At 57.7% G+C, this 19,859-nt stretch overlaps 1 protein-coding gene across 2 annotated transcripts in view; it reads right to left on the reverse strand.

Moving 5' to 3' along the window:
• KCNQ1 (potassium voltage-gated channel subfamily Q member 1) overlaps positions 1-19,859 on the reverse strand; it is a 379,149-nt gene that overhangs the window by 259,158 nt on the left and 100,132 nt on the right. For both annotated transcript variants that reach the window (NM_001205441.1, XM_024987363.2), the window contains exons 7-10: positions 15,197-15,307; positions 14,834-14,929; positions 12,837-12,959; positions 11,813-11,957 (exon numbers count right to left, since the gene is read on the reverse strand). In NM_001205441.1, coding sequence (NP_001192370.1) covers positions 11,813-11,957; positions 12,837-12,959; positions 14,834-14,929; positions 15,197-15,307 — 475 coding nt within the window. The remainder of the gene's footprint in view (positions 1-11,812; positions 11,958-12,836; positions 12,960-14,833; positions 14,930-15,196; positions 15,308-19,859) is intronic.

Below are 19,859 nucleotides of genomic sequence, written 5' to 3' on the forward strand. Positions count from 1 at the left end.
ATATTTACACACCCTTGATGGCAGATTTCCTGCTCTTCTGAACCTGAGCCCCTTTTATTTCTGGGGTCAGATGTCAGGGAGGTCTCTCGTCAGGACTGAGAATACGGTTTCACGGTTTCAATGGGTGTTTAACACACACACGACACTTTCTTTACGCAGACCTCAACCAACAGGTAGGCCTGTGATTCGCTATCACACACGATACTTTCTTTACGCAGACCTCAACCGACAGGTAGGCCTGTGATGCGCTATCTTTTGCCGTTTAACAATCGTAGAAATCAGTATCGTGAAAATGGATCATTGTGTAAATGTGTAATATCAGTGTAGAATAAAATTCTGTCAGGGTTTTGAAGGGTGTACGCGTTTTTCATTTTCACTGAAATTATCTTGTCTCCATAGAGATTGTAGCAACTTAACCTTCCAACATCAATGAGGTGGAGGCTGTCCCAGTACATTCACCCATAAAGTATTATCCACTCTTTGATGTTTAATAATCAGAGAAGCTAAAAATTCCACTGCTGCTTTAACTTGCATGTCTTGTAACTGAGGTTCTCAGCATCTTCTCATCGTTAAGAATCACTGGCATTTTCTTTTCTGAGAACGGTTTTTGTATCTTTTGTCTTCATGATTTATAAGAGCTTCTTAATATATTGATGAAATGAGCCCTATGTTTATGATATGAGTGGTAACTATTTTCCTCAAGATATAAATTTTAAAAATTATTTTTGGGGACTTCCTTGGTGGTCTAGTGGTTAAGAATCTGCCTTACAGGGCAGGAGATGTAGGCTTGATCCTTGCTCAGGGACCTAACAGAAGCAGAAGAGACTCAGAAGAGGTGGCATGAGTACACAGAAAAGCTGTACAAAAAAGGTCTTAATAACCCAGATAATCATGATGGTGTGGCCACTCACCTAGAGCCAGGCATCCTGGAGTGCAAAGTCAAGAGGGCCTTAGGAAGCATCACTATAAACAAAGCTAGTGGGGGTGATGGAATTCCTAAAAGATGATGCTGTTAAAGTGCTGTACTCAATATGTCAGCAAATTTGGAAAACTCAGCAGTGACCATAGGACTGGAAAAGGTCAGTTTTCATTTCAATCCTGAAAAGGGGCAATGCCAAAGAATGTTCAAACTACCATACAATTGCACTCATTTCACATGCTAGCAAGGTAATGCTCAAAATACTCTAGGCTTCAGCAGTATGTGAACCAAGAACTTCCAGATGTACAAGCTGCGTTTAGAAAAGGCAGAAGAATCAGATCAAATTGCCAACATTTGTTGGATCACAGAGAAAGCAAGGGAATTCCAGAAAACCATCTACTTCTGTTTCATTGACTATGCAAAAGCCTTTGACAAAATGGATCATAACAAACTGGAAAATTCTTAAAGAGATGAGAATACCAGACCACCTTACCTGTCTCTTGAGAAACCTATATGCAGGTCAGGAAGCAACAGCTGGAACTGTACATGGAACAACTGACTGATTCAGAATTGGGAAAGGAGTATGACAAGGCTGCATATCGTCACCCTGCTTATTTAACTTATATGCAAAGGACATCATGTGAAATGCTGAGCTGGCTGGATCATAAGCTGAAATCAAGATTGCTGGAAGAAATAGCAACAACCACAGATACACAGATGATACCACTCTAATGGCAGAAAATGAAGAAGCACTAAAGAGCCTCTTGATGAGGGTGAAAGAGGAGTGTGAAAAAGCTGGCTTAAAACTCAACATTCTAAAAACAAAGATCATGGCATCTGGTCCCCTCACTTCATGGCAAACAGGAGAAAAAGTGGAGGCAGTGATAGAGTTTATTTTCTTGGGCTCCAGAATCATGGTGGATGGTGACTGCAGCCTTGAAATAAAAAGACACTTGCTCCTTGGAAGGAAAGCTATGACTAACATAGACAGCATATTAAAAAGCAGAGACATCACTTTGCTGACAAAGGTCTGTATAGTCAAAGCTACAGTTTTCCCAGTAGTCATGCATGGATGTGAGAGTTGGACCATAAGAAGGGTTGAGCACCAAAGAATTGATGCTTTTGAATTGTGGTGTTGGAGAAGACTTTTGAGAATCTCTTGGACTGCAAGGAGACCAAACCAGTCCATCCTAAAGGGAGTCAACCTGAATATTCATTGGAAGGACTGATGCTGAAGCTGAAAATCCGGTACGTTGGCCATGTGATGCGAAGAGCCAACTCATTGGAAAAGACCCTGATGCTGGGAAAGACTGAAGGCAAAAGAAGAAGAGGGGAGCAGAGGATGGCACGGTTGGATGGCATCACCGACTCAACGGACATGAGTGTGAGTAAATCCCAGGAAACCGTGAAGGACGGGGAGCCTGGGGCTGCAGTTCCTGGGGTCGCAAAGAGTCAACATGGAATTAAGATCCCAACGCGGCAGAGCAACCAAGCTTGCGTGCTACAGCTACTGAGCCCGTGGGCTGCAACTGAGACCTGAAATAGCCAAATAAATATTTTTTTAAAAATTACTTTTGGTATTTTTTCTGCTAAGACAAGTATATTTTCTATATTTTTCATTAAAGTGTAATTGACATACAATAAACTGCACGTTTAATGTATACAATTTAGTAACTTTTGACATACGATGAAACCAGTGCAATAATCAATGTGTTGAATACACTCATCACCCTCCAGAAGCTGTCTTGTACCCTCCTCCTCCCAACAAGTTTCCCATTCCCCCAACCCCATCCCAGAGTAACCATGGATCTTTTTGTCACACTAGATTTGTCTGCACTTTCTAGAGTTTTATATAAATTTAAGACAGTATGTGCTCTTCTCCGGCTTCTTTTACTCATCATCGTTATTTTGATGTTCATCTAGGCTGCTACTTCTTATTTTTGAGTAGTATTCCACGGTATGGATATTCTAAAAAATTATCCAAATGTTGATGGGCTCTGTGGTGTTTTCCATTTTTCATAAAACAGCTCTGAACATTCAGTGTATAAGTGCCAGTTTGTGCATCTGCTCTTATTTCTCCTGGCCAAATACCTAGGAACAGAACGCCTGGATAACATGATGGGCCTGTATCTCACATTTTGGGAAATGGCCAAACTGTCTTCCAAAGCAGCTACACCATTTTATGTCTCACTAGGAGAGTATAAGAGTTCTACCTCTCTACCAGCACTTGGCATGGTCAGTCTTCTTAATTTAGCCAATATAGTAATGTGCAGTAGTATCTCATTGTGGTTTTAATTTGCATTTCCCTAATAGTTGCTCAGATGGTAAAAAATCTGCCTGCAATGCAGGAGATCTGGGTTTGATCCCTGGGTCAGGAAGATCCCCTGGAGGAGGAAATGGGGACGCACTCCCAATACTCTTGCCAGGAGAATTCCACGCACAGAGGAGCCTGGCGGGCTACAGTCCACGAGAGTTTCAGCAGTCAAATAGGACTGAGTGACTAACAATTTCACATCCAGTAATTTAATGGGGGCTTCCCAGGTGGCGCTAGTGGTAAAGAATCTGCCTGCCCATGCAGGAGACACGAGAGATGCAGGTTTGATCTCTGGGTTGGGAAAATCCCCTGGAGAAGGAAATGGCAACTTGCTCCAGTATTCTTGGGCTTCTCTGGTGGTTCAGACGATAAAGAATCCTCCTGCAATGCAGGAGATCTGGGTTCCATCCCTGGGTCAGGAAGATCCCCTAGAGGAGGGCATGGCAAGCCACTCCAGTATTCTTGCCTGGAGAATTCCATGGACAGAGGAGCCTGGTGGGCTACAGTCTGTGGGATCACAGAGTTGGACACGACTGTGTGACTAACAACCAGTATTCGTGCCTGGGAAATCCCACAGACAGAGGAGCTGGGCAGTCCGTAGGGTCTCAAAGAGTCAGATACCTCTGAACGACTGAGCACAATAATGATGCAGAGTATCTTTTTATATGCTTGCCTATAAATCTTCTTTGATGAAGTCTACTCAAAGCTTTTGCCCATTTTTATTTGTCATCACTATATAATCATAGGGCTTCCCTGATAGCTCAGTTGGTGAAGAATCCGCCTGCAATGCAGGAGACCCTGGTTTGATTCCTGGGTTGGGAAGATCCCCTAGAGAAGGGATAGGCTACCCATTCCAGTATTCTTGGGCTTTCCTTGTGGCTCAGCTGGTAAAGAATCCATCTGCAATGTGGGAGACCTGAGTTTGATCCCTGGGTCGGGAAGATCCCCTGGAGAAGGGAAAGGCTGCCCACTCCAGTATCCTGACCTGGAGAATCCCGTGGACTGTATAGTCCATGGAGTCACAAAGAGTCGGACACGACTGAGCAGCTTTCACTTTCACTTCATACAGTCGTAAGTATCCCTCATATATTCTGGGTGCGAGGCCTTTCCTAGATGTATGGTTTGAGATGCTTCCTCCCAATTTCCGGTGTGTCTTTCCATTCTCTTAGTAGTGTCTCTCAAAGCAAAGGTTGTAATTTTGTTAAGTTGAATTAATTTGTTCCAGGGCCTGGCTTTTGCTTTCGGTGTCATGTCTAAGAAATCTGTAACTCAGAGTCACAAAGATTTTTTTTCCTTATGTTTTCTTCTATGTTTTTAGACTTTACATTTAGGTCTATGACAACCTGTGAGTTAATTTTTATATTTGAGATGAGATGCAGATCCAGGTTCATTTTTTTTTTGACAGATGCGTATCCTATTGTTCCGACCTTGTTTGTTGGAATGACTATCCTTTCTCTACCAAACTGCCCTTGTATCTTGGTCAAAAGTCAGCTGTCCGTAACGTGCAGGCTTCTCCAGGCTGCCTCGGCTGCTCTGCCGGCCTGTCTGCTTACCTTGATGCTAGCACACTGCTGATGCACTGCCCCAGCTTTCTTGATTTTCAAAGGTGTTTCTATGTTCTAGGTCATGTGCAATGCATTTCCATATGAGTTCAGATTCAGTTTTGTTAATTTCTGTAAAACTTATAGTGAGCTTGGAACTCTTGCCTAATTTTTAATTTTCCAGGAAATGCTGTCTAGAATTGACTTTATTTTTTTCTTAAATGTTTGGCAGGATTCAGCAGTAAAGCCACGTGGTCCTGGAGAATGTCTAGGGGGATGTTTTGAGCTATAACTTTGATTTTATCAGCAGGCAGAGAACTCTTTGGGTTATCTATCTTGAGTAGTTTACATCTTTCAAGACATTTTCCCATGTCATCTGAGTTGCTGAATTTACAGACTGGTCCCTTATGATCCTTCTTACGTCTGTAGAATCTGTACCGAATCCTGCAATCCTGATACTCTGTGTATTCTCTCTTTTGCTCCAGATATTTCTGGGTAAAGGGTTATCAACTGTATTGATATTCTTTTTAAAAAATCGTATTTTTGTTTCATTATTTATGCATTTTTGTTTTTGTGTGTTCCGTTTCATTTTGCTCTGAGCTTATCATTTTCTTGTTCCTGCTTCTTTGGGGTTAGTGTGTTACTCTTCTCCGGGTTTCTTGTGGTAGGAGCCGCGGCTGGCTGGGCCCTGCTCTCGTGCTGCTGCCGCCCTTAACAGCACCTACAGATTTTGACACGCCGTACTTCTTTTTCATCAAGTTGGAAGTATTTTCTGGTTTTTCATTTGGATTTCTTCTCTGGCCCTGTGCTATTTGAAGCATGTTATTCAGGTTCCAAATATGTGAGGGTTTTCCAGAGCTCTTCTTACTACTGATTTTCAATTGGATTCTACCATGGTCAGAGCACGTACTGTACGTATCACCTGAATCATTTTAAATGGACGGGGACTTGTTCTAGGGTTCAGAACCCGCGTCTATCTCGTGAGTGTTCTGTGTACCCTCGGAAACAGTACATGCTGTGCTCCTGCTAGAACGACTGTCTGCAAGTGTTCACTGGGTCACCTTGGTTGAAAGGATTATTCTGGGCTACACCTGATGGCTCAGCAGGTAAAGAATCCTCCTGCAATGTGGCAGACGCAGGAAACAAGGGTCCAATCCCTGGGTCAGGAAGATCCTCTCAATGAGGAAATGGCAACCCACTCCAGTATTCTTGCCTGAAAAATCCCATGGACAGAGGAGTCTGGCGGGCTACAGTCCACAGGGTCGCAAAGAGCTGGACGTGACTGGGCACACACACGCATTTATCCTCACCGCTTTTCTGTCTACTTGTTTCGTCAGCTTCTGAGATAGCTGTGTTAAAATCTCCAGTTCTAATCCTGGATTTGTTTCTTCCGCCTTTTATATGTCATTCATTGTTTTCTCGCTTTTGGCTATTGGACTTAAAGTCATATTTAGATACATTGTATGATCGTATGAACCAGTAGTCATCTTTAAATACTTTATAGATTATAGGATCTGATACAGAGTGTTTCTGTTCTTAGTTTTCTAAATATTCTCTAATTGGGGATTTTACTTCTTCGTCAGAGTTTAAAAGCCAGCAACACCGCCAATCGAAGTAGTAAAATACTGAATCCAATTTCAGCAAAATCAGAAACACGTCACGGAATCCTTGCCCACTATATTTCCAGGTCACCCTGCAGACCCTTCCGAAGACAGAACGTCAGGAACACGAAACCATTGGCATACACGTGTGAGCGGAAAGAGCAAAAAATCCCTTCTACAAGAATTTAATGTGATGCTTGGTAACGATCACATCAGAAGCGATAGAAGTAGGAACAATACTGGACAGTGTAGGCGGAACAGGTGTGTCTGTTCTTTCCAAGTGAGGAGACAGGACATTTGTCCAGAGCTCGGCAGTTGCTATCTGGGCGCTGAGACAACCAGAGCTTGCTTTTCTTCATTGTTCTCTTGTGTGTGTCTCAGAGGTTCACAAGGAGCATATGCCACGTTTTTAATCAGAAAAAAAAAGAAGGAAACGCTTGAAGTTTGGGAGTGACAGCTTTTGGTCATGAAGAGGTGGGCAGCGGTGAGGTGACCTTTGGGCAAAGGGGTCCTGGTGGAAAAGCCTGGCCATGGTGCAGATGGGATGCCGCCCAGGGGGCAGAGTGGGCAGATGCGTCAGGGCCAGGTTCTCGTGAGACACCCGGGGCATCTGGATGACAGCCCGAGGGGACGGGGATCCCAGGGCTCTGAGTGGGCCTGAGGCAGGTACCCTTGATAAGCTGCTCACTGACTGCCCAGGGCAGACGGCAGAGGGGAAGGCAGTGTGGAAGAGAATGCGAGTCCATCTTGGCGAAGCCCTGGGGCTGAGAGGAGGGGCTAGGGGTGAGGAGCAGGGAAGAGGGCCAACGAGAAGGCTCTGACCCAGGACGTGAGGACATGCCCACAGGGCCCATCTGGAACCCCCACGCCTACTGGAGGGGCCACAGGCCCATCCTGACCCCCACACCTACTGCAGGGGCCACAGGCCCATCCTGACCCCCACACCTACTGCAGGGGTCACAGGGCCCATCCTGACCCCCACGCCTACTGGAGGGGCCACAGGCCCATCCTGACCCCCACACCTACTGCAGGGGTCACAGGCCCTGGCCTGCAAGACCTCATGACACCACTTCCCCGTGATCCTGGGGCTGCGTGAGTGAAGTGTGGTGTCTAGAGCCAGGAGAATGCCACACCCTCAGACCAGGCCAGGCAGGTGGATGCCAGGAGGGCATCTGGAGCCCGTTCAGTCCTGAGCACGGCAGCTTAGACCCAGGTGAGGCCAAGGCGGCGTGTGGCAGGTGCTGTAGAAGCAGCGCCTTGTTCTCACAGCTGTGCTGCTTCCCAGGCCACCAGCTGCAGGGTAACCGGGGGCTTGTTACCAACACACGTCCCTGGCCTGCCCACAGCACTGTGACTCGGTATCTGAGGTGTGGGTCTCCAAGTCTGTGTTAAAAGTAGAATTCAAGGGATCCACAGAGAAGTCCCAACCTGGAGCATCCCCTCCCAGCCTCCGCCAACAGGGACGCCCCACCTCTCATCAGGAGCAGCTCTGTCCATTTCCAAGAGGAGGACTTCCGTTTCTGGCAAGAGGAGTGGACAGCGTCTCTCTGCAAGTTCTGGAACAGAGCACACTTCCTGCGGGCACCACGGGGCTCACCTGGCTCCGGGCACGTGTCCTCCCAGTGGAGAGGGCAGGCAGGCGGTCCTGGCTCTGACCCACAGGCTGCCTGGGCTGCCCACCTGAGCAGCTACAGTGGGGACCGTGCAGCCCCCAGAGGGAAGAGGCTGCACCTGAAACCACGTGAGGCAGGAACTGGCAGCTGAGGCTCCACATCGAAAAGAGGGACCAAGAGCCAAAGGGCAGACGCGGACAAAGCACCACAAAGCCCGGGCGAACGCTCGCACGGGCCGGCAGCGGGGAGAGCGGCCGTCTGCCTAGAGTGCGAGCGGTGGGCGTGCTCAGACTCGCTCTCACAGGGCCTGTGACACAGGTTGTCTGGGAAGCCCCACACCTATACGCCCACTGCACGCAGGTCCTGCTGTGGTTCACGGGGTCGCCTCTCCGGAGCAGCGTCCCCTCAACCGGAGCGCAGAGGAACCCACACATACAAAACATCCACAGTCACCACCTCAGCCCACAGCCCTGAGGAGGCGAGCATCAGAGAGGCCGCTGCGAACAGAATCAGACTCTTCCATGAGCGCAGCTGACGATGTTCCAGGACGCATAGGGTGGGATCGGCACATTCACGGGGCTCAAAGCCATGACGTCACGCACGAGGAAGATACAGGATGCTAAGACCAAGCAGAGGAGACCCTCACACAGGGACACACGGGAGAGAAAGAACAGGTGGAAACTGAGACGCGGGTGAGGAGCTAGGAGACCAGACAGCGTCACTGAGGGCACAGCGCCGTGACAGAGACAGGCGGCACCAGAGACGGCGAGGAGCACTGCGCGGGAGGGTTGAGCTGACACTTCCAGGAGAGACCAGAGCAGTCAGGGCAGGCGGCAGGCTGTGACCCCGCAGGGCCGATCTCCCCCTTGATGAAAGACACAAACCCGCAGAGTCAGGGGTCACAGCACCTTGTTGTGAAACTACAGAACACCAAAGTCAAAGAGAAGGGGTTCAAGGTCATCAGAGGAGAGGATGGGTCGCCTACAGAAGCTGGTCAGCTCCAGAGGGCACACCAGCTGGGAGCTGGTGGTGGACTTCCAGCCCGTCCAGAGAAAATGCAAATCTCTGATATCCTACAGTGAAGAAGAATACGACAAAGACATATATCTATATCTATATATCTGACTCACTTTGTTGTATGCCTGGTACATTGTACATTAACTATATTTCAATTTAAAATTTTTTTAAAAAAATTAAAGAAAATACAGATCTCAACCTGTATTGTTCTAGCAAGCTGGACCATGGTTCAAGAGCAAAAGTAAAATACGGAAATCTCAGACAAGCAGGAACCGAGTGGGCCATCGACAGCCTGTCCCGGAAGAGAGCACCGGCTTCAGGAAGAAGGAAATTAAACGCCAACCGAGACACAGAAAACTGGCAAATCTGTCAGCAAATACGAGCCTCCACTGTCAACAATGAGCCGCTAATGCCGAGCACAGTCTGCAAAGTCGAAGCAAAACACGGCGCAGCAGGCCACCAAGCGGGAGGGTGCTGGCGCGAGAGCCTGTCCTGCCCGCTGCTCGCTGCTCAGGGAGGTGCAGGCGCCGGAGGCAGGCAGGCGGCCAGGCCATGGTCAGTACCGGGGCGGGGCTCACACAGCCTCCACTCGCAGGAAGGCAAGAGGCTGGACCTGGTGGGTGGGACACGGCGTGAGGGCGCCACAAACCCCTGGAGCAGGCAAGGTCTCTGTGCATCGCCGTGGTCCTTCCACAAAGCGGGCACGTGGGCTCCCGCCCTTCATTCTCTGAAATTCTGTCTGAAGTCCTTGTGTTGGGAGCAGACGGCTCTGTTCACCCAGAGACCTCACGCTGCCCCCAACTCCACCGATACCCGGGGAACCCCCGAGGCCGCAGGTCCCCTCTCCTGCTGGTTTCTGCCTCCTCCCCGCTCCCCACACCGAGACACCATCACTGAAAGCTCCCAGCTGACCTGCCACCAAGTCCTGCCCGTGGGTCCTGACCAAGTCCTGCTCACCGCTCCATGGGTGCCACCCCAGGAAATCCCACAGGGCACAGAGCTGACTGTGGCCCCTCCTGCTCCGTGGCCTTCTGCCATCTGGCCCGCCCAGCACCTGCTGGCTCCAGTCATGACTCAGGCCCAGGGCCACCGGCCTGGTCAAGGTCACAGATGGGAAGAGCCCTCGCACGTGTGGGAGCCCCACAGGAAGGAGGCGGGGGAACCGCGGGAAGCCGCATCCAGGTCACCATGCAGAGGAACAGCCAGCTCCTGAACACCTCTGTCCAAGATGGTCCTGCTGCTTGCCAGGCCCTTCCTTGGCCCTGTAGATGGGGCCACCGTCCGGGGATTAGAGCAGATTCAACAGGGCTCTGGGACCCACAGACCGGCTGTGCCTGGGACCCGGGGTCCCAGGGTCACAGGACAGGAGCCCGAGCAGCCGCCAGCCCGAGACAGAGAGCCCTGCCTGCGGCGGGGAGAGGCATGTGGGTGGACGCTCTGTGGGTGGCGCGGCGGGCACCGTGGGCAGGGCTAGGGGTGTGTGCTGTAGACAGGCACTGTGTGTGGAGCAGAGAGGTTCAAGTCAGGGTCTGGCGTGGGAGTTGGGTGCAGCCTAGTGGGTGGTGCCCAGTGTTGGGAGTGGGGCTGTGGGCCTGTCCCTGTGACAGCGTCTACCCTGGAGGCGCGCCCCTGCTCCCACCCCAGGGCTCCCCAGAGCCGCCGGGTGGGTGCATCAGGGACCCCTTGGGCAGAGGCGTTCTGCGTGCCCGGGCCCGGCCGGCAGCTCTGGGCTGGGTGGACTTATCTCATTGGCAAGAAGGAGAAAGCCCTCCGTGCGAGGCCATTCCACAGAAAGCGCCTGACTCCCGGCCCTGCTCCCTCATTAACATTCCGCAGGCAACACGGAGGACTCCACAATGCCGTGCGGGCTGAATGGACGCCGCGTTCGGGGGCTCTGTTCAGCCAACAGCGAGCGCAGCTCCGCCCCGTGCCGACCTGAGCATTAGTGTGCGCAGAAAGCCCCATCTGCGTGGTGACAATGGTCCTGCCCAGATCCGGACGGCGGGCACAATCGTCCTTTGTGCCCACGGCAGCGGGCAGGCGGGTGGCGCATCCCAGGGGCCCGACAGTCTGTGAGGAGACCCCGGGCACCCAGGCTGGGTCTTGCACACCCAGCTTCCCAAAGAGGACGCCTACAGACAGCCTCAGGAGCACGGACGGGCCATGGCTCCTCCCAGAGCACCCTGCCCTCTGCAGGCCGTGCCCAGACACGGAGGTCACGTCACGGTTTAGCCACCCACAAACGTGGCGGACAGGGCACCAGGCACCCACCAGCACCACATGGGCTCGGCCCCCTCGGCCACACTTGAGACAGCGGCACCAGCCTCAACCCCTGACACACTGGCATGTCCTGGTGCCAACTGGAACCCTGGGGGTCCCAGGAAGAGGGGAGAGGTGGACACGGAGGAGACAGACAGCAGAGCTGCAGAGCTGAGCAGGGGCCAGCTTTGGGCACACACAGGCTGGCTTAGGACCCTCAGCCCCACTCCTCCTGGGACAGGGGTCTACATGAACCGTGGGCCCCTCCTCTCCGCCAGGCCTGGGCGCCAGGTGTCTAGCATGGCTGAGGCAGGGCCTGGCTCCCAGAAACCCAGAGCCCAAGGCAGGGCAGGGCAGGACTTCCATGAGCGACAGGGCCTGCTCTGACGGAGCAGGTGTGGCAGTGCCAGCCATCCCCAGGACAAGAGCAACCGGCTGGGGACACGAGGCCGCCCCAACCCCCCAGGCCCTGGCAGCCCTGCTCAGAGCTGAGGGAGGGCCCGTCCCCACCCCCACCCCCACTCCCACCGTGAGGGGGGGCTCCTCACCAGTGCTGTCGTAGCCGTCTACCGAGAAGGGCTCGGGCCTGCGGTCCTCCGCCACGGGATCGCAGGTGATGTGGGGAACCACCAGCGCCTTCTCGCCTGGGCTCACCCCGTTGTCCTTATCCAGTTTGAACTTTTTCTTCTTTACCTAGAAATCCAGACAGGAAGTAGTTAGGTCCTGCGCATCCCCTGCCGGGGCCCTCTGCTGACCCCTGACCATTGTTGGCAACACACTCGGGGCACCTGCCAGGGCCGGGCTCCAGGACCCTCACACACTGGCGGGCGGGGCTGCAGTGTGGGGTGCTGCCAGCGGTCCCCCGGGAGCTCACAGCCTCGGGGGCAGGCGGACAGAAACTGGCAGACAGTAAGCAGACAGGTGCGCCCCAGGGCAGGGGACAATGAGGGCTGTGGCCGGTGGGGCTGAGAGCACGGGGCAGCGGGGTGCACAGACGGACGGACAGCGGACGCATCTCTGAGGTGGTGACTGGGAGGAAGTGAGCGAGCCGGCGACGCTGGGGTCTGGGAGAAGTGTTGGCAGAGCAAACGGCGGGTGCAGAGGCTTCACAGGCAGCCAGCGCCTGGGAGACGGCGTCTCTCCAGGGCGGTGTGGGTGCGGGCCGGAGGCAGGCCGCTGCCGGGCCAGTCACCCTGCACTCTCGGGACTCACACCTGAGCCTGCCTCAGCTCCCTTATACCGAGACCCCCAAGGCCCTCTTCTCTGAGCCAGGCAGCCATGGCCACCCTGCCACTCACCTGCCCGGCACAGACAGCCCAACACCCAGGGCCTGTGGAGAGCACCCCGCCGGCAGGGCTGGCCAGGATCCAGCCGGGCCTCTCCCCGTGGTGCCTTCCTCTGGGCCTGCCCAGCGCTGGCCTTGGCGGGGCCAGTCCTGGGCCACCCGGATGGCGGGAGCCCAGCGTGGTGCACACTCCCAGTGCCCACGACGACGCGGCTGCGCGGGACTGAAGGGTCAGGGCCAACCCTGGCTGTGACGCGGCCTCCCCCCAATAGCAACCCGGTGGTTACCATGGCGGACTTCTTGGGCTTAGGGCTGGGGGACAGCAGGGCGTGGTTCCGGGACGGCTTCCGGACATAGATCTTCCAGGTGGAGGAATCCGGGTTCTCCGCTGCGTAGCACCGCCAGGCCGTCTGAAACCAGCGGGAAGGGCGGCTGTCACCTCACCCACAGGCCCACGTGCAGGCCCTGCAGCCACACCGCCTCCTGGGCCCCCTGCTGGCTGGGCCTCGGGGCCTCCTGCCCACCAGCCCCTTCCCAAGGCTCGGAGTCCGCCCCCGCCTCCCCAGGTGGTGCGAACGCTCAGACAGCACAAAAGCCTGCGAACCCCAGTCCCTGTGTCCACCCCCCGGGACGCTGTGGTGGGGCGCTCGCAGGGAGCGCCAAGGGGCAGGGCCTCAGGCCAGCAGAGGGAGGACTGAGTGTCCAGGAGGCAGCACCACCCGCCCCCCAGGAACCCCGTTTCTGGGAACCTCCAGACGGCGTGTGGGTGAAGGTCTCAGGCCTAGAGACCTTCCTGGCAGCTGCCACGTGGGGTGACCTGGAGGAAGCAGGGTGTTGGGGATGAGGAGGGTGGCCAGGAGCTCGTAGGAGAACGCACCCTGAGGGCCTTGGCGCTGCCGGCCATGGGAGCCAGGGAGACGCGGTAGGGACACGCTCCTGGGCAGTGATGCCCCGGCCCCTGAGGCAGGGGTGGGCTTCCAGCTGCCCTTCATCCCCCTCCAGGCCTCTCCCATCTCCTGGGAGGCATGCGCGAGGCTGTACACCCACCGCGCGGGGAGTCCACGGACCCCCTCCTGCAGGCGGGCCATTTGCTGCCTGATTTATGGTCTCCCTGAGAGACGCTGTGGAGCCATAAAACCAGCTGCGGGGCCCGAGCCCCCAGCCTGAGGGCCGCTGCCTCCACTTCCTTCCTGTCCAGGGTTAGCGTCCGGCCCCAGGCGGTGGTTCCGGACAGGCTCCAGAGGGACAGGGCAGAGACCCCCCGCTGAGCTGCAGCTGCAGCTGCTGCTGCTGCAGCCCAGGGGTCCTTCAGCCCTGGGGGCTGGGCCACCCTGATGGGCACAGGGGCCCGCGTCCGGGCTGACACGAGACAATGGCCCTGCTCCCGGCCCCGCCCGGCCACGCCGTCCACAGCCCCAGGCCCGCTCCTGCTGCTCCCAGGCTCTGGGTGGACACCTCGGGACACCACCGTCTGCCAGTGGTCCCTGTGCCCAGGCTTCACTGGCACTGAGAGGCCTGCCCTGCGCTCCAGGCTGTTCTTGGAGCCCACGTCCAGGGGCTCAGGGCCGCCTGCCTCTGGGACCTGCCTCTCCCCACTGCTGTCGGGCTTGGAGCCTCGTCACAGAAGCCTGGGGGCGGGGGGACAAGGGGCCTCAGGGCAGTTGCAGCCCCTGCCCCACCCCCAGAGGCCCGGCGCTCTGAGCCTCGGCCCTGGAGAGACGCGAGCCTCTGGGAGGTAAAGGTGTAGGTCCAGAAGGTGGCCCGCGCTCCTGGGTCACCGGGCCCCGCCGGGAGGACCGAGCCCCGTGGGTGCTGCACAGGCAGGCCCTGACCCCCTGGGGGACGGCCACCTGCTGACTCCTGCTTCCCTCCCAGACCTGCCCCCACACAGATGAGGCTGAGGGCAGACACTCAGGGGGCCACTGCAGCCAGAGGCCACAGGTCCAGAGGAGCAGGCACAGCAGGACTGGCCAGGCCGCCTCCTCGTCCCTGAGCCTGGCCTGCAGGACAGGGGGAGCTGGGCTCCCCAGCACCGTGCCTCCCACCAGCCGGCTGGCATCATCCCACAGCTCCCGGGACAGGGCTTACACCGGGCAGGCGAGTCCGTGCCGTGGCCCGCCGCCCTTCCACCCTTCAGGGGGTCCATGGGAGAGGGTCCGGCCGTGCTGGGGGCCGAGGGCCATGCTCGGTTCCCCGAGCAGACCCGGTGCGTGTTCCCCGGGTGACAAGGCCACACGGACGACCAGACGACGTTGCCAAGGCTGCGGGGCGGGGAGGCCGTCACCTGGATGAGCGAGGCTGCCGCCGGGATCTGCCTGTTGAAATGCTTCTGCCTCTGCTTCTGCTGCACCTTCAGGGCAAAGCCGGAGCCGAGGATCCCCTGGAAGGACAGAGGGAAGGCTCACGCCCTGCAGACGCGGGAGTGGGAGGCAGGCAAACTGGGCGCCCTGGGCCCGGCTCCGTGCCGCGGGCCCCACAGACCAGGTCAGTGCCTCCAGAGACCCTGCGTGTGGAGAGCAAGCTAGGGGTCTGAGTGGGCCACCTCTGGGTGTCTGCTCACGGGGTGGCCCCCACCCCAACCAGCCCCCAGAACCCAGAGGAGGCTGAGGGGCCATGGAGACGCCCCACCAACCCGAAGCATACCTACCGCTGGGAGCGCAAAGAAGGAGATGGCGAAGACGGAGAAGCAGGAGGCGATGGTCTTCCCCACCCACGTCTGTGGCACCTTGTCCCCGTAGCCGATGGTGGTGACCGTGACCTGCGGGCAGGAGGACAGCAGGTGGCGATCAGCCCCAGAACCTCAGCACGGGCGTCTGTCCAGCCGGAAGCCCCTCCACCCGAAACCTGCTGCATGCATACAGAGGCCAGGGAGAGAGCCCTGCACCGATGGGCTGGGCAGCTCCGAGGCCAGAGCCCCAGCCCACAGGGTCTGGAGCCCAAACCTAATGCTACAAAGGAAGCAAGTCCACGGCGTGTGCACGGGAGCTCGGCCTCGCTGCACCACCCCACCCCGTGCCGAGGAGGCCCACCGCCCAGGAGGCCAGGAGCCCCCATCCCAGGCCCATCTTCCACAGAGAGCCTGGCCACAGATGGCACGCTGCTTCTAGACGCCAGCCTGGGCACCAGATGCTTCATGCGCCCTTCTTTCTGGGAGAACCAGACGAGCCGTCTTGTCCATGGTGGGGCTGCTGTCCGTCCAGGGTGTGTGCCGGAACAGCGGGGTGGGGACTGCTATCCCCTGCGCCCCCCATCCCGCCACAGGCTCGCCTGCTGCTGGCATCTGAGGCTGGCTCCCAGGGCCTCGGGACTCACCCTGGCTGTGCCTGCCGGTGCCAGAACCTGGGCCGTGGGCTGCCTGCTGGGTTTTCGAGGAGTCAGCTCTGAGCTTGGCAAGGGGACCCAGGGTGCCCAGAGTCCCAGCTCGTCCTGTCAGCACATGCATACAGCCCTGTGACGGGTGGCTGGGCCTCCCCTAAGTCAGGCCCCCCGAGCCAGGCCACTCAGCGTGCTCTGCAGAAGGGTCTGCATGTGTCCACACAGACAGAGACCAGCACAGTCGTCCACAAGGAGATGGGTACTCGCAACGGCTCGGAAGCCCAGGGCAGAGGCAAGAGGCCCCGGGGAGTGAGAGTGACCGAGTCTGGGCTCGGAGGCTGGGTGAGGACCGCGGTGTGGGAGGCCAGGTGTCCCCCACCCCCTGGTGCAGGGCACGCTCCGGGCTCCTCAGACCCTGTCACAGACCTCCTTTGTCAAGTTAACGACATCCTTCCAGCTCTCGGAGGAAACGGCCCATCCCCACAGAGCTGTTTGTTTTTCCTGAATTTACAGACACAAGCAGCTCAGGAATGGGCTGTTTACGGCCTGTGTGCTCGCCCCCGATGGCAGGCGATCCGGAATGCCGAGCTGCACGTCCCCCGGGCACAGACCCGGGACTGGAGACTCCAGAGGGCCTGCCCGTCCCCCCGATACACCGCACGGTGTCACTCCGTTTCCTCTTTTCTAAAGCCGCCTCATGGACGCCAGCGGGCTGTGGGGGGAGCAGGAGGCCCAGCCTAGGAGCCCGGCTCCACTGGGGACGTGGTCAGCCTGCCGCCACCCTGCAGGCCACGGCCATCTGTCCAGGGTGGGAAGCGGCGGCCAGGAGTGGGGGCGAAGACAGAAGTGGACCCACAGCGCTCGTACCAGGGGTGCAGCACGGTCCGGCCAACGTGCAGCCACGCCGTGAGCTCCGGACCGTCTGACGGGGGTCTCACCACTGCTGAATGAGCGGTGGCCCCAAACCAGGGCTGTACGTCCCGGCTCCTTGCTGTGAGGCCGGGATGGGAGGGTGCAGAGGACAAACCCAAGGCTAGAGGCTGCTGCGCTGGGGGCGGTTCCAGGCCTCACCCAGCCTCAGGGAGGAGGCTGAAAAGATAGAAGCTCGCATGATGAGGAGTCCACCCAGCCAGGCTTGCAAACTCGGGATAAAAACAAAAGCAAACATATAGCCCCAAACAAGCCCGCTTCCTTTCCGAGGAAAATCATAAATAAAAGCACCAAAACCCATGCAGGCCCAGGGCTCCTCATCATGCGAGCACCCCTTCTGCCTCTGGAAACCAGCCTGTGATCACCACGGCCGAGAAGGCGCAGGGGTCAGGGCGCCGTGGGGCCAGCACCGCAGGGGCGGGGGCTTGCCTCTCTCCCTCCTTTGGGGGGCACAAGGGAGCCCCACACAGCCCCTGGCAGGATGCTGTGGGCCCTTGGGCCCTGCCCAGGCCACATCCACCCCTCGGCAGGGCCAGGCCCACAGCCCCTCAGCAGAGGCCCCGGACTCTGCCCTGGGCGCCCGGCGCAGACATCTCCTCGGCGGCCCTTCCTGCCTCCCAGGGATCACAGAGCGAGGACCACAGCTGACCACGACCAACCATGACCGTCCTCAACCAAGTCTCTGAGCGCGTGTGGCCAGGGCGGCTGACCCCTGCAGGCCCCAGTGCCCCGCACACACAGGACCTCGGGGACGTGCCTGCGGGGAGAACCAGCTGGGTCAAGAGGCCCTGTCACCCCAGGGATGTCTCTGAAGCAGTGGGAAGAAGGGCCTCCTTCCTGGGATCGTGGCCTCTCGGGGAGCTGGCCCTCAGAGGCAGACTTGCTGCCACCCCATTTTACAGATGGGGAAACTGAGATGGTCACAGCTCTGCCCTGGCCCCAGGGCAGGCTGCCCGGTGTGCCCGGGGCCACCCGCGCCTGCTGCCAGCCTCGAGGGGTCAGGAAGGGCCCACATGCTTAGGGGCATAAACACACACATGCACACATGACTGTGGGCCACGGGGAGCAGGAGCCTCAGGACCAGCAGGGCTGAAGGGCGTGATGGACCTCGGCGGCCACAGGCACGCGAGTGTGAATCAGCTGGGCGCGGTCACCGCCTGGCGGCCACAGACACGCAAGTGTGAATCAGCTGGGCGCGGTCACCGCCTGGCGGCCACAGACACGCGAGTGTGAATCAGCTGGGCGCGGTCACCGCCTGGCGGCCACAGACACGCGACTGTGAATCAGCTGGGCGCGGTCACCGCCTGGCGGCCACAGACACGCGAATGTGAATCAGCTGGGCGCGGTCACCGCCTGGCGGCCACAGACACGCGAGTGTGAATCAGCTGGGCGCGGTCACCGCCTGGCGGCCACAGACACGCGAGTGTGAATCAGCTGGGCGCGGTCACCGCCTGGCGGCCACAGACACGCGAGTGTGAATCAGCTGGGCGCGGTCACCGCCTGGCGGCCACAGACACGCGAGTGTGAATCAGCTGGGCGCGGTCACCGCCTGGCCGCCACAGACACGCGAGTGTGAATCAGCTGGGGGCGGTCACCGCCTGGCGGCCACAGACACGCGAGTGTGAATCAGCTGGGCGCGGTCACCGCCTGGCGGCCACAGACACGTGAGTGTGAATCAGCTGGGCGCGGTCACCACCTGGCGGCCACAGACACACAACTGTGAATCAGCTGGGCACGGTCACCGCCTGGCGGCCACAGACACGCGAGTGTGAATCAGCTGGGGGCGGTCACCGCCTGGCGGCCACAGACACGCGAGTGTGAATCAGCTGGGGGCGGTCACCGCCTGGCGGCCACAGACACGCGAGTGTGAATCAGCTGGGCGCGGTCACCGCCTGGCGGCCACAGACACGCAAGTGTGAATCAGCTGGGGGCGGTCACCGCCTGGCGTCTGGCTTGCGGGGCCACCAGGAGAACCGTGAGCAGTAACGGCCCCTGAAATGCACAACCAGCCTTTGCTGAGCCCTCACTGGGCACCAGGGGCTCAAACGGTAAAAATCTGCCTGCGATGCAGGAGGCCCGGGTTCGATCCCTGGGTCAGGAAGATCCCCTTGAGAAGGAAATGGCAACCCCCTCCAGTATTCTCGCCTGGAGAAATCCAAGGACAGAGGAGCCTGGCGGGCTACAGGTCACGGGGTCACAAAGAGTCGAGCACGACTGAGCGACTAAAGCACACCCCGGACACCGTAGGCTCTCCGAGCTCTCGCTGACGGCCCTCCCCCGGCTCTCGGAAGTGGGCACCCACCTTACACCCAGCAAGGCCCAGGGTCACTCGGCAGGTCAGCGAGGCTCCACCCCAGTTCCTGGCCGGGTCACCTCACTGCTTCCTGTTTGCCTGTCTTCCGGATGCTGACCGTGCTTCTTTCACTCGAGCTGAAGCCGGAAAGTTCTTTCTCCAGATGACAAGGGCTGAACCCCACCCCAGAGGAAACCAGGCCTGAAACCACCCTCACTGGGCCTGCCGAGTCCACGTAAGAATCCATCCCTGGACGGTAAGGATGGAGAGACGGACCCGCCCTGTGGACCCTACTCAACCCGCAACACCCGGCCGTGAAGACCCTTCTCTGGCTGAGCTCTCAGCGCCCACAGTCTCAGCCGCATACGTGACCCATGACAGGTGCAGGAGGGACTCAGAGCTGGCGGTGGCCTGGGGTCCTGTGGACCCTCCCATCAAAGCTGCAGGGCACCCCCTCCTTTGCACGGAGTCCAGGCAGGGGAGGAGCCCTGGACGCTGTCAGGTGGGGGGCAGCCCACTGTTCCCTGGGCCCTCAGTTTCCCCAGCTCCAGAGGAGGGCCTGACACGGGCCCCCACACTGGGCGGGGCCCACAGACCCTGCCTGTGAATATCTGGGGGCCCTGTCCTCACCCAGCCCCCCATGCAGCCCCCAGACCTGTTGGCCTCACCCTGCCAGGACACAGTCCGGCCTGGGAAGTAGAACCTTCTGGAGCCAAGGAACCGGAGTCAGACTCAGTTTTAAACAGCGGTGGAACGCAGGGCGGCTTCCACC

This window comes from Bos taurus, chromosome 29 (genome assembly GCF_002263795.3).
Source record: "Bos taurus isolate L1 Dominette 01449 registration number 42190680 breed Hereford chromosome 29, ARS-UCD2.0, whole genome shotgun sequence".
Lineage (NCBI taxonomy): Eukaryota > Metazoa > Chordata > Mammalia > Artiodactyla > Bovidae > Bos > Bos taurus.